Source organism: Balearica regulorum, chromosome 2 (genome assembly GCF_011004875.1).
Source record: "Balearica regulorum gibbericeps isolate bBalReg1 chromosome 2, bBalReg1.pri, whole genome shotgun sequence".
NCBI lineage: Eukaryota > Metazoa > Chordata > Aves > Gruiformes > Gruidae > Balearica > Balearica regulorum.
In genome coordinates this window covers 27,811,470-27,826,598 of record NC_046185.1, presented here as the reverse complement: position 1 = coordinate 27,826,598, position 15,129 = coordinate 27,811,470, and the positions used below count along the sequence as shown (strand labels likewise).

The following is a 15,129-nucleotide window of genomic DNA, read 5'->3' as shown; positions in this document are numbered from 1 at the left end:
AGATAGAAAGGGGAGGCCAAGGGGACCAGGTTTGTTCAGCCTGGGGAAGAGGCTGAGGGAAGATGTAATTCTACTTTCTAAAGAAGGGTTATAGAGATGACAAAATAATGTTGTCTTTTTCTGGGGTACATAGCAAAAGCACAAGAGGCACCGGGTACAGCTTGTGGAAGGGAAAATGCTGACTAGACATATGGAAAATATTTTGCACAGACAGGGTCGTGCAACAGTGTACCAGAGAAATGGTGTAATTGCCATCCCTGGAGATGTTCCAAACTCAGCTGACACATCCCCAAGCAGCCTGAACTAGCTTTTGCCCCTGCTCTGAACAGGGGGGTGGACTAGATGACAGCCAGACATCCTTTCCCACTAAGTTTGTGGAGCTCTTGCCTAAGCTCCCACCTCTTCTGTGAGATTTCAGTTATTTTTTGTCCCAGCCAAGTTAGTTTGTTTGCTCCAAGTAAGTGAACACAGGTTTCTCCCTCCTTCCCACTCTCGAGGAGCTGCTCTTCTGCTAAGCCAGTCAGTGTGGTCTCAGGTCACCCAAGGGGAGAGGATTGGGGATGGCACCAGGGCTCAAGAGGACCAAGAGAGTCGCTGAACCTGTGGTAGCCCTGAGATGTGGACTCCCTTAGGAGATACCTAAGCCTTGCCTCCTCTGCCTTTATAAAAGGACAACCTCTTCTGTACCTTTTAAGATAGCCATAAGCCAGTTTTAAAGACCACAGTGACCTTTTTCCACAGGGAAATGACTAATTATATATATTTTCAGTTGCATTAATGGAAACTCAAATCTTAGCTGCTCACAAAGGTCACGGTTGTATCTTGATGAGGCAGATGTGGAAAATTACTTTCATTCACTCACAATCAGTAAAACTAGCAAGCCGAATGATATGTTAACAGACTTATTTCATCTGGACTGCCCAGGCTGCTGTGCAGTATAATGTATATGCTAATGAATGGTAATTTACAGCTAATGAAAATCAACAAACAGGCCATTTTTCTAGTTTACGTACACATGCCATCAGTGGGTCCCATTATTACTTATTAACTTTCAGAGGCAGAAGGCATTTCTGAAGGAGTCAGAAAGCAGCCTCACACAATAGCAAGTATTACAGAGCTAACGTTTGTATGATCCCCCCGTCAGCGAGGGCCCGCCTGAACAGTTCACAAAATGAAATAGTACTGATGTACATTTTAAGCTGTAAATCAGTGTGCCAGTATCAGGTTTACCATGACTATGAGAAGGAAGCTAGAAGGACATATCTGTAGCATTTACTTTTTTGGATGCCCAGAATTTTAAACCACTTCTTTGGTTATCCTCCTCTTGTGAGATTGCTTTGGTATTCAAAAACTTACAAGAAATGGTCAGTTCTGACATGTTTCACCAAGACCATTGTCAAAAAATGAAAAATTAAAACATACTCTGGATTTCAACTGCAGGGTTTTATTTAGCTGCCCATGCTACACAGATTCGCACATGTTGTTCTAATATGCCACAAAGAATCAAAATTTTTTGAAATTAAATTATCTCTGTCAGGTGCACCGAAGTTTTAGATCGGTTACAATGGAGGCAATTTAGAAGAAGAAGAGGAAAAAACCAGCTTTTCTATTGCATAATAAGATTTAGTAATCATAAAGGTTGCCATAAATGTTATTTACAGAACTGGTGTGAGTCTCAGGTATTCACTCAAAAGGTAGACAGACAATCTCCCATGAGTATCTATTTTGAAAATGTATAAATAAGAAATTATTTGTTGGAGAGTGGCTCACACCTGATTAATCTGAAGACAGAAGAAGTAAATATAGAAGACCACGAAACTCCTGGCTACATAAGTAACTTCTGATGATTCACAGGTGGTTTAACATCCTGAGATTGCTGTAGCAGAAGTCTTCCAACAAGAATAAAGTTAATAACATACATTGTGAATAGATTGCTCTCATTTGAGAGCAAAGTGCTTTTAAAGCTATTATCTTACAATCTTTTATTTTACATTTAAATTTCAAAACATCCCATTTGCAAACACACGCATGCAAAAATTCTAAGAGAAATCTAAAAGCCAAATAGGCATTTTAGCTGTAATTCACATTGGGAAGAACAGAGAAGAGCTTAAAAATACCCATATGCATGGCCAAAAATACTCAAATGGGTTCTCAGCTAGAGTGGGAGGCAACACCATTCAAATGACAAGTTTTCTTTAAAGCTTGGAGATAACAGACCATCATCTATCCTCAGTTGTGATAACTAGAGAAATCTTTCATTCAATGCACCTCATATTTAATGAAACGATTTTAGATGGTCAGGCTTTCAAGATCAGCTGAGTGTATTTTCTGCAAACATAATTAGACCTAGGGCATATGAAAAAATGGATACCAGCCTACTTTCATCAGCGTGGGAGCCAACAAATTCATTCGGAGTTTAAGGTATTAAAGTTCATTTTCCTTCTCTGTTCCTGATGGGAACTCTATACACTAAGCAGAGGCTCTCTGTGTCCCCTCTATCCTTTCTATTACATTCATTAATGGGAAAACAACAAAAAAGGTGTTTATATTATCATATGGGTTCCCCCCCTCACACAGCATTACCTGCATGTCACTGCAGAACTGGGGTTTGCAGATCTGGGTTTGCCAGAAATGTTAAAGTCGACATCGCCCATGGAAATATGATTCATTGGGCCAGGGAGAGAGCAGGTGTAAGAACTTATTTCTGCAATTATCTACACAAAATATGCATAAATATTTTTAAACACATAAAATATATTGAAAATGTTGTTATACAAAGAACCATTACAGACTGCTAAATATAGGTGCAAACTTTTTTAATAACCAAGCTCCAGCTCAAAGATAATTTAGATGCATTCCATGTAATTGTGAAATATATAGATATATGGTTTCAAAAATAATGAAACAAATTCAAAGAACAAAAAACAGTCAAAGACTGTTAAATTCAGAAGGCAATCTCTCTATCACGGGCAGTCCTTCAGCCAGACTGCTGGTGGAGTTTTCCAGGGCAGTATCACTAAGTACATGACATGCCCTGCTCAAAGACTATTCCCATAGTCACTGCCAGAAACAGCCCAGTGGGCTAGAAAACATCTTTTCACAAGAGTAGATCTGAATAAAAACTTTAAATTCACTTCTACAGTTGTCAGTCATATCTTGGCTTTTCCATACTTAAGAAGTAATGTGGTACTGCCATCAACTGGAGTTAAGAAATGTAAGGAAAAAAGGTTTTTTGAGTAGAAACTATGTTGTGCCACTGTGTAACTGGGCCTCTCTCAGCTTCGGTAGGATCAGGGCCTATACCTGGAAATTCAGAGGTCTTTTTGTCCCGAAACATAAAGGTTGCTTATGTGGTTTGCATGTATAAGCATGAAAACATCCAAGCTGCTTCTTTCTGAATTAAGACTGAATCTTCCTTTACATATTTCTAACCAAGCAAGCAAATCCTTAACTTTTTTTTTTCCCCATGTAATTTTTAGGACTATCAGGAAGCTTCCAATTTGGAGCAGTTTGTGACTCGCTTTCTTTTGAAGGAGACACTGAACCAGCTTCAGTCCCTCCAGAGCAGCCTGGAGTGTGCCATGGAAACCACGGAGGAGCAGACTCGGCAGGAGAGGTGAGCAAACATCCTGCCCAGCTGCAGTGAAGGGGATGAGGAGTGAGGTCACCGTGAACATGCAAGACCATCTAACATTTCACCCAGCAGCTTGATGTAGGGAATAACAGGAGAAATAAGGATACGGTTTTTATTCCATATAGGAACTCACTAATAGGAGTTTTCCTGAAATTGAATGCAAGCAGGTTCCAATCTGATCCTGTGGCGGGTTGCATGTAGGAGGACCATTTTATTACATCCTAGGCTCTGCTCCTTTGACTTCTTTTTAGATCCATTCACTACTGAATATCAAATGCAGAAACCAGACCACAGCAATATAAAGAGCTCTGAAATTACTAAGACCATTGACTGTCTCATTTCTTTCTCCTGGCTTTATGATTTTTTTTCATTCCTGGTTGCACAACAATCCCAATGTTAAGAGGAGAAATATCCAGGGTCTTGCTTGTTACAGCTTCTTCCTAGAACACAGGGCCATAGTATTGTTTAACATCTAACTCTATAGACTCTCAGACACCTCGGTAACCTATATCCATCCAAGGGGTTTAGCTGAATTTAATACCATGAACTCATAGATGAAGGTTTGTAGGATCAAAGATCAAAACATTTTTGAAAAGGTACTTGACTTTATGGATTTATTTTCCTCAGTATGCTATTGTTAAAGATGATAGGGAAAGCAAAATACAAGCTGTTGCGTTTCATGGACAAAGAAGATCTCAACACGTCATATGTTTTAAAATGCATTGCTTTTTCATTCTTTCTTTTGGTAATGTCATTTTCTTGATTGCTTTGCTGTTGGGTTTGAGATTTCTGAAGTACATGAATAATACACTGGGGTTTTGTGCCAGCAGCTTGACTGCAGGAATCAAGCAGGTTTTGAAAGGCTGAAGGTGCGCCAAGTATGCATGGTATATATACCCCTCCATTCATGCATACATCCTTCAGGTTCCCCACACAAATGATGGGAGAGAAAGTAGTCTTGAAAGGCCAGTTCAGAGCTGGAGCCTCACTTAGGCACTTTTACATCCTCTGGAGTAATCATTGACTTCTTCTCTGACTTGCCTTTTAGGACAGCCTCTCTAGAAATACAGTCTAGAAAGACCATGTGAGTAACTCAAACTACTCACCTGGGTGTGTAGAACTGGGTGATATGAACATCCCTTCTGCTGCCAGCTTTCTCATCTGCATTGACTGTCTGGTAGGGCATTGTGGAGACTTCTTTCTCCAGCCTTATCAGTACAGTTGTTCAGAAATATCCTCTTGAATGGTGAATTTAGTTTATGGTAAAGAAAGTGTGACACTGTTAAGCCAAATACCATCTTTATCAGGGCGTGTAGTGACAGGACAAGGGGTAATGGGTTTAAGCTGAAGGAGGGTCGATTTAGATTAGATATTAGAAAGAAATTCTTTACTGTTAGAGTGGTGAGGCACTGGCACAGGTTGCCCAGAGAGGTTGTGGAGGCCCCCTCCCTGGAAGTGTTTTAAGACCAGTTTGGATGAGGCTTTGGGCAACCTGGTCTAGTGGAGGGTGTCCCTGCCCATGGCAGGGGGGTTGGAACTAGACGATCTTTGAGGTCCCTTCCAACCCAAACCATTCTATGATTCTATGATCTTCCCCATTTTCTGAGGTAGCAATGGAAAAGCCAGGCAAACTCAGCACTACAACTACAGCTGTTTCGGAGAAAATGAGTTAGTTCCTAGTGCAGATGCCCCAGTCCCTATGTAAAATTGTCTTCAATTATGTTTAACTTAACTCAGGGGCAAACTGTCTGAATCAAAATCCCATTAAGACACTCCTAAACTAATTTAAGAGTGTTCACAGTGGGGAGCTGCCATAATTTGCCTTACTGTGAAGGGATTTTATGTTGCAGAAAAAACATCTTCTTAACATAGTGTGTGAGCTTTTGGTGAGCCTTCATTCTGTGCTTCAGGATACCAGAGAGCTTTCCAAAGCAGTGACCTGGGAATTATTTACTGAACTGTTTAGACTACTGTCTAATAGTCTTTGCAACCACTCATCCAACTAACTGTTCAAAACTAATCATAGTCCTGGTCCTTCATTGTTCTCCAGCTGGGTGATGAAGATGAACCACATAGAGATAGCCTTCAGTCCCCACACAAACTTTCAAGCTTCAATAACTCTGTCATCGCAGTACAAACATAAGTAATTTCTGTATCTGCTATATTTCAATACTGGTCCCAGAAATCTATCTGTCCTCCATCCAATATTAGCTAATTCTCATCAGTTTTCCTTCCTTATTAACAGATACATGTTGCTGTTTATTTTTTCAATCTTTAAGCTGAAGGAGTCAATGTTTAAAGTTCATATTTCACTTTTAGCTGTTCTTGTGACCCCAGTTCCTCCGCAGAGGTGCTATGAAAATTCTGTGAATAAAGAAATGGTGTGAATTCTTCCTCAGGCCAGGTCAGAACCACATCATGGACAGACACTGAACTTGAGCTTTCTCTCCCTAAAAGAAAGGTTTACACCAGCTTAACCTCCTTTTTTTTTTTTACTTCTCTAATGACTAGCAAGCTAAACACAACTAATAAGTAATACTGAAAATCTGGAAAATAATCCAGTGGTCTGAATAGGTACTTCTCCTTTTTTAATTCAAAATGGGAATATGCAAGCACGTGTTGTGAGAACAGAGAGAGGAGAGCTCTCCCACATGTTTTACCTGATGAAGTCTCCTGTGTTGCTGTGCAGACAAGGCCCAACAAAACCAGAAGTGCTCTCAGTTCAATGGCCAGGAAAACGCTCAGCTCGAAGGCTTCAGAGGAACAACAGCCTGTTGCCAAATAGCCCTCATTTTAGCACAGGTATGGTGTTTCACATTTTAAAGATATTTAAAACACATGCATACACACCATACAGAAAAATACACATGCATCTTCTTCCCAAAAATTTGATTTAAACATGGTAACTCAGTTTACTGACAGAAATCAATCTTCAATTGAATATAGAAGGTATTACCTCCTACTGTAAGGAAAATAAATATGTACCCATAGATCTGAACTGATAAAAAATAAATACATAATTATGGGGCAAACTGTGTTATCATTTTGAGGCTGTGGGTTGATTCAGCATTTCTTAGGTAACATTTGTAGCCTGCAGATAAGAATGAAAAGGTGAATGCTATAACTTATACAGAACTCATACTTATACTTGGATGACTTACATGCCAGCTGAGGGGAATAAATAAGAAAGAGAAAGGGAAGATACAAAACCTGAAGGGGGGAAAAAATTCATTTAAGGTGATACATAAAAACCTGAAACAGCATTTCTGCTATGGAAAACGTGAGAGGGTATTTTGGTAAACGGGATTCTTTAGAAGCAGTGACATTAAGCATGAGGCTGCAGTGAAGGCATCTCCAGGCTTAGTGATGTCTCTCAGAATCAAGGCATTCAGATGACTGAAACACCAAAGGACACGATGGGTCAAGCCCACTTCTCGACCAGTCATGCAGATCTCACTGCTTGCAGCCACGTGCTTACCTCTTCCTTTTTAACCCTCTTTTGAAGACCCTTCTGTCACTCACATTCATGAATCTCTTTCTGCCACTCACCAAACGATGCTGTTCATTCAGCACAATGATGCAGAATGATGTTTGATCCCTTGCTGTGAGTTGCTGATGTTCATAAAATTACTAACATTCATAGAATGTTCATTATTTATATTTTCCAAAGGTTGGATCGAGGAAGACAGCCAGTGGATGACCCAGATAAACAGACTCCAAAAGCTGATTGACAGGCTGGAAAAGAAGGTGTGTGTTTCTTTTCACCTGTTTGTTCTCTTATTTTCAGTAAAGCAATCTTTAAACCACCAATGTTTCCAATGTCCCGGTCACAGCCTTTCCAATCAATAATGGCTGGAGCTTCAACATCACCTAAGTGAGCTAACACTCATTAAATGCCTACATTTTCCTTCCACCTTCTTTCCTATTGCATGAGAACATGACATGGTTTTCCCACGCTCCCCCTTCCCCTTCCCATCACCACAGATCCAACTTTTCATAAAGATCTGTAAAGTCACTCTACTCCATGACTGGAACATGTCACTGTATTTAGTTCTGCTTGTTTTGGGGAACATGGGACAAGCCTCTCTTTTTAGAATCAGATTTTTTTCTCTTCCTCACCAAATTTTCACACTAAAGCCTAACAGAAAGTTTGGTTTCTTCCTTCCCTGTCAGAGAATACTAATTTATAAAGATTAAAACACTTTCCTAGTAAGTATGGTTGAACCAAAAGCTGATGCAAATCCCACCATCCCGCCTCGGAGCTGCCCCAGCTCCGGGGTGCACCAGCCCCCCAGAGCCCTGAGACCGCCTGTGGTTCCCATGACGAAGCAGAGCCCTCCAGGAGTCTGACAAATGATCCAACGATACCAAGGCTTCCCAGGGTTTGTAAAAACCTGACTAACATCTGTCTGTACAGAAAATATCTATTGCTTTTGTTTTCAATCAATCAGATTGATTGCTACCCTTGGTTTTAAAAGCTGATTTATGTCTATGTATGATGATTTTTTTTTTTTTTTTTTTTTTTTTTAAAAGAGCAGAGGAAAAAGTAAGGTATAAATGCCTGTGTTGTTCTTTACATAAAGTGTCCCTACTGAAGGGCAGATAGACAATTTCAGATAGGTGCTAAGGGTGTGGCTAAATTCAGTGGATTTTGGGACCCAGGGGACTTCTTCCTCATGGTCTACTAGAAGCAAGGTTTTAGGCTGAAGTGCTCGCAGATCCAGGAGTTGCTCCAGTCCCAGTGCGGCTGATGCTGCTCCTCCCTGCAGGTCAGTGCTCACCAGCAGCAAGGCTGTGCACGTACTCCAAAGATACGGGTCCACACGCACGGGCACGGGTGCCTTTACCAGCACCCACAGACCAGCAGCTCTCAGAAACATGAACACGAGACAGCCTGACCCTGTTCCTTCTTTCCAGCTGATCAGGATGGACATTCCCCAGTGAACATTATCATGGGCCTTAAGTCCACCTAGTATTTGTGGTTGGACCCATGACCCTTCCCCAGGCACTGGCTCAGACCTTGGGTCCTGGCAGACAAGTGTCTCCTCCTACTCGCCTGGTAGTCCAACTTGAGTTCAGTAGCAAATTAAACACACAGAAAATAGTTAAGTGTGGGATTTAACAAGAAGACAGAATAAACGGTGATGACCTGCCACAGGGCTCAGCAAGACAAGGATAGTGACCTTTCCCTGCCATTGCGCCCTCCCAGATGAACAAACTGCCCTCAGTACTTTTCCCCTTTGGTCCCACTTTGGATCAAAACTGGGTATTTCTGTTATCTCAGGCTTATTGCTGAGAAGCTGCGTTACCAATACAGTCACCCTGGCACTGCTGGCCTTGCAAGACTCTGCTCCCCAAAAGGAGCCCAGTACTCCCTTGGGCTATCCCTCAGGTCTGACAGTCTCTTGCATCACTTCTCCTTAACCAGCTGTGAAATGCGACCATTCCTCTTGGCACTGTAACTTCTGTCAGCTCCTCACTCTGTTCCTTGCTATGCTCGGCAGCTCCTCATGGTCTGCTCAGTCCATTAAGCCTCTGGCCAGGGCATACCCATCCACCTGCTTCCTCCCAGAGGTCATTTCTGCCTCAGAAAAGCAATTACACAGCAGTTTCCACATTAATGACATTTTAGTAGCAACTTGATTTTTTCCTGAATAGATATAAGTTGGATTTTGAAATGTCAAAGTCCATCATGAAATGTAACTCTTGGTTTTGGTCCAGCTTTACTCCTAGCTCTGCTTTGAGTAGCAGAGCCCTGCCACAGTGACCTCCCAACATGGACTGGTGCCAAAAACAGTTTAAGGAAACTTAAAATTTAAAAGAATGTTACTGAAAAAAGAAATCTGGCATACAGCAATAATGCAATGCAAACATTACAGAAAACAGCCAACCATTTTGTAATGAATAAACTTAGAACAAGGATGTTACAAGATGATCAAATCTGCTGCAAATAAATTACAACCTCAGTTTGAAAAGGAACTGAATGCCAAAGTGGCAGGGCATAGACCTTCCATAAACATCTCCTTATCAAGATAAAACTTGATTAATAAAACATAGCAATTAGATAAATCTAATTTTGCCAACAGACAGCCTATATCCACTTCTGCCTAACTTTGCATCTGCTTGACTTTGTATCTCACGACCAGGTCTAACTGTGAGAGGTGAGAAGTTCACCACTTCTGCAGCTTCTCCAGAACCACCTACTTTGATTGTTCTTCTCTTGGCAGTTCTTTCTGGCCCCTGTGAACTGAAAACCCCAGATTTACTAGGCATGCAACCTAGAAATCATAAAACTCCTGGTCCCATAAAGTATCCTAAGGCATATTAAAAAGATTATGAGAATTTTTTTGCATTAATGACATTCCCTCTGGTCCTCATTTTATTAGATCTTACACTTCATTACAGTAGGAGGAGCTCCCTGCGATCCATGTTTAAACAGCATCTAGCAAAAGTGTCTGGGTCATGACTGGGACAGGCACATATTGCAGAAAGGACTCTGGTGCCTCTTAGCAGTAGGAGACTGTGAGCGCATCTACTCTGTTCCAAAACAAAGTCAAGAAAAGGCAAAGCTGATTGCTTGAATGGCCACCAACTTCAGACTGAAACAAATTAGAAACATCAAGTGGTGACCAAGTGGTTGGTCACCACTTCCCACCGGGGATGAGGCCATTACGTATGCCATCTCTCAGCAGTAACTTAATCACTTTTAGCCCAGATGATGTTCCAGGTTAACCCACCACATCCCACCAAGTGTGACATTTCAGCTGTCTTTCAGCAGCTGCTAAAGCTCTTCCTTTTGACTTTGCCCTGAGGCAGATTAGAAGGATCACACAATCACACTACGAGGCAATTTCAGAAGCTACTGCTTCTCAGCTGAGGTGAGGGAGGACTGAGGAGGCATGGTAAAGCCTCAGCTCTGAGCTGGTTTCATTTCCAGGCTGCAGGAGAACTGTATGGCAGCAGCTCTCACCTCCACATTGGGCTACTTCACTCATGCTCAACATCAAGTCAGCCGATGCCTGAGTGCCCTTTCTGCACAGATGAGGACTATGTGCCAGTGCTCGCATACTAAAAGGTCACAGCAAGCTGTCTGTGTAGACTTACCTCATCTGTGTAATCATGCCCTGTCTAATGACATAATGTTACTGAAGAACCTGTCCAGATTATTTTCAAATTCTTGAAGAGGCCAGCAAGTTATCCACCAGTGTTTCCTACTGGAAAACTACCTGGTGAATGGCTGATTTAGCGTTGTCTAACTCTTCTTGTTCTGTCAAAGGTGAATTTAACCATGAATCAATCTTGTAGGTTGTCTTTTTTTCTCAATTTCTCAAGTTATATACTGGAAAACATAGAATTATTTTCTTGCTACCTTAAAAGACAGTTTGCAGTACAACTTGAGTCATTCCTCTGTTTTTCCATACATTTCCCTAGGAAAAAAAAATGCAGTGAAAGTACAGAAAAACCACAGGAATATGCATTTTCTCTCAAGGTTTTTATCTGAAGTGCCTGCACTGACAAATGAGCTACTAAAGTTGGGTGTTTCCCCCTTCTCCATTTCATGCCTTTCTGTGCACGTTCTGCAGGAGAGGTACAGCTACACAGCCGTTACTCTGTGACTGCTACTTCACTCCTGCCTTGCCCTGCTACCTGCTGCTGGTGGAGGTCCTGTTTGTTTGAATTCTGCCTGCACACCTCTTGTTAGCTTTTCAGCGAGAACAGGATTTGTGCTGGCAAAACGCCTGCTACTTGCGGTTAATCAATGCTCACCCAGCTGCAAGTAGAAGAGGGTTGGTTTGTTTTGTTTTTTTTAAATCTTTGTAACACAAGAATTGTTTGCAATGAGAAGCGAAGCACCGCTAACAAAGAGTGCCTTTTGCTCCAGCTGCTTATTGCAAATTGATCTGCTTTTTTTCAGGCATATGGATATTTTTCAGAATACCCATTTTTCAGAATATCCATATGGCACTGGGTTAGAGGGTACCACATGTGCCTAGCATGTAAGTGATATTTTTGTGTGCATTACTAAATGGCGTTTGCATGAATCACGGATTCATGAAGTGCACATCCAGTTTGTGTGTTAAGCAAGCATACTGCTGCCTCACGGATGCATCTGTTGCTGGTGCCCAGCCTGTCCTCAGAAGCAAGCACAGCAGTTCAGAAACCTGACTTGGAGCACCGTGCGCATCTTTTTCAATGCTACAAAACTGTCCCTTGCAACTATACTCCCCCTGAAGAAGTTTCTTCTGTATAAAGTTTTATGATGGCGTAATGGTAGCCAATAGTTCATTTCAAATTACCAGAATTGCTCATCTCCATAGTCCACGTGACAATTTGAGAAGGTATCTGTCTTTTCTGAATTAAAAGTCCAACATACATTTGTGAGCAAGTGGATTTGTTTTACAAATGAAAAATTACCTGCTCAGCACTATAAATAAAACTACAGAACAGCCTGGGTTGGATTTAACCACTGAAACATGTGAGATTCTGCAAACAATGCTTGTGTTTGATTTACAGCTAATAAAGAATGGATTTAATTATAACTTCTGGAGCTAAAACAGAGTCTAGCTATTGGAATAGCTTGTTAAAAAGGTAAGACCAGAATACAGCTGTAGTATTACCTCTTATATTTCTATTTTCTTTTCAACTGCTTGAAAGGACCTAAAGCTCGAGCCATTTGAAGAGGAAGTTTTGGAAGAAAATGCAAAATCTGTAAGTGTTATCTCAAGACAATGACTTTTGACATTTGATTTTCATAGCCAGGTAGTAAGACAACCACCTCACCATTGATATGTTAAAAAAATAATAAATAAAAATGTCACCTTCCTCACTTTTCCCAGTGGCAAGCATCCATTTTAATCAGCAGAATACACTGTGCAAGACACAACATAACAAAACTTAGAATATATGGTCAAAACTTTCATATTAATTTTTGCATTGTTTTCAAGGGATACAGTGAGCCAAAACCTCAACTTACATAAAGAGGTAAAGGTGTCATTAATAAGATTTACTGAATTTGGCAGCTATGTTTACGGGGTGATAGCTTCTCAGCTCCCAATCACCGAATGCTGCATGCATGCTTTAAATCACGGTTGTACAGCCAGCCTCCTTCCCTCCCTCCCAAACTGCTATAGGAAGCCTTGTCAGGAAAGATGGGAGAGCATCTAATGTTAAGCAGTAATCAACATTACAACTTACAAAACCAGAATCATAACCAGAAATAAACTTGCTTTTAATTAAGTTCATGTCCCAAGATCAAGATGAATTTTTCAAATACACTAGCATTCCTAAGTTCAGGGCTTTGAACCTAACAAAATGCAAAGCAAATACACATGAAAAAATAACCAAAATAGATGATCCATCAAATTCCTTATTTCATCACAGGAATTGTATTATATTTTTCTCTTTTTTTAAATGAGATTATACAATATTGCTAGACAGGCTGCTTATGAAGAAGGGATAATCCAGGAGATAACAGTATCAATAATCAAGGCAGAAACAAGTCAAAAACCCGTAAAAGAGATGAAGTTGTATTAATTAAGAAGCACATGGTGTTTCTTCAAATATTTCATTAGTAAGGTTGACAATCTTCAATGGATGAATCGATATGTAAATTACTTACATTAGCTAAATGGTAATCATAGTAATTCAGGATAAATAGGTCTTCCATACTGCCAAGTGTTTCCATAGTCCTGTTTATAAAGATTGTTAATTTTTTGCAGAAAGGTTGAAGGAAATAAAATCCTTCTCTATTCATTATTTAACACGTTACCTTAGGCACCTCATTCAGGTGCGAGTCAGAGCTCTGAAAGGTAAAAGACTACGAGAGCACCTCCACAGAAGTAACACTGCATCCAATGCAGGTTGTGGCAACATGCTCTTACCTCAAACCTCACACCTGCTTGCATACAGATTAATCCAAGGAAATGTGCTGACTTTACTGTTGAATATTCCACAGATGAGCATTTACTTTGCACTATTCTGAAAAGACTGTCTCATCCAGGCTTCGGACAACTCTCAGTTTCTCTAAGGTGGACACAAATTTGGGGTGTTTCCATACTGTGCCTCAGCCTGCCTAGACATAAGAGCCGCACTCAAGCATTTCTACTTCCCCATTCCAGAGCACTAAAACAGGGACTTTGAAGGAACTTTTGTGGGTTTTTTTTATGATTGTGTTTTTTATTGGTTTGTGATAGACTTTTCAGAGTTTAAAGAACAAGGAATTTAGAGGACGATATGGCAGTAATATTGTAATGTTTTTGTATCAGCACATAATGATTGTCCAACGTCAAATGTCTGTGATAGAAGAAGAAATCGTGGAGTTCCGGCTTGCTCTGAAGCAGTACGTGGAATCTGCTTCTACTCAGGGTGGCTGCTTGCAGTAAGTACAATGTTATTGTCCCTGGGCAGCAGGAAGGAATGTAGTCTGATTTGTGGAATAACCTCTAAGTAGAGCTGGGTTATTTATGAAAACAGAACCTTTATCATCTTCTTTCCTGGTTGGTTATGCAGGTGTGTAAGACAGCTTTTCAAAGACAATGAAAACCAGAAAGAGATGTCAAAGTATATGTGCAGACTTTTAGTAGTATCACAAAATGACAACAGAAGCTGTCCCAAAGATGCTCAACAATCTTTTAAGGTTTTTGAGCTCTGTAGGTCATCAATCCACAGCTTCTGCAAGCTCCTAGGCTGACACTCTCTATTGGAAAACTCATTTGCTATCCTTCATTTGTGCTCACCTGGCAAGTGAGCAACTTACCAACTTGTTTGCTAGTTCTCTGTTTGGAAGCTTTCAAAATCTTCCCTTTAGGCTGTAATTTCAAAATTTTTGTTCATAATAAAGAATTGGAAAAATTAAATAGCAAAGTTTTCAATGAAATAGTGTACTTCTGATTTGCTCCTTTGAGAATTAAATAAAACATTAGAACCAGGGTAAGAATAAATTTTAGCAACTGATTTATGAACCTTGTTGTTAAGAGACTGTCACACTTGTGATCGTATCAGTAGCGTTCACACAGGCCAGAAAAAGTAAGTTAAGCCAGATAAAGAAAACAGTGACCTTTTTGCAGTGGTTCACTTATAAGGGCAGACTGATGAGGACAATAAAATTCTCCTGTGGGCCAAGACCTGGAAAAAACACAGAGAAGTCCTCCAATCCCCTTCCAAAAACGAGCATCCAGCAGAACGCTGCAGTGACTGCAGCCTTGTCAGGGGAGAGAGCTTACAGGGCTTCAGAATGCAACTTAACAAATGATGCAAAAAGTTACTTTCTTTCCCAAGCTTACAGGCATTTGGTAAGTCTGTAATGCCACCTACCGGTTGGTTTTTACTGTAGTCGTTTATGACATTGACTTGTTTTTTTCCAACAGTTCTTGATATTTTTTGCTATTTTACAATGTACTTTCACATACAGCAGGAGAAAACCAATAAATCACAGGACTTATTGCTTATTACAGTATGAATTATAATCTGAGAACAGTATACAAGCACATGAGGAG

At 40.5% G+C, this 15,129-nt stretch overlaps 1 protein-coding gene across 1 annotated transcript in view; it reads left to right on the top strand.

Annotated features, from left to right (window-relative positions):
* NECAB1 (N-terminal EF-hand calcium binding protein 1) overlaps positions 1 to 15,129 on the top strand; it is a 67,262-nt gene that overhangs the window by 46,717 nt on the left and 5,416 nt on the right. Inside the window, exons 6-10 of the mRNA XM_075743750.1 lie at positions 3,480 to 3,616; positions 6,324 to 6,436; positions 7,305 to 7,381; positions 12,290 to 12,343; positions 13,900 to 14,012. Coding sequence (XP_075599865.1) covers positions 3,480 to 3,616; positions 6,324 to 6,436; positions 7,305 to 7,381; positions 12,290 to 12,343; positions 13,900 to 14,012 — 494 coding nt within the window. The remainder of the gene's footprint in view (positions 1 to 3,479; positions 3,617 to 6,323; positions 6,437 to 7,304; positions 7,382 to 12,289; positions 12,344 to 13,899; positions 14,013 to 15,129) is intronic.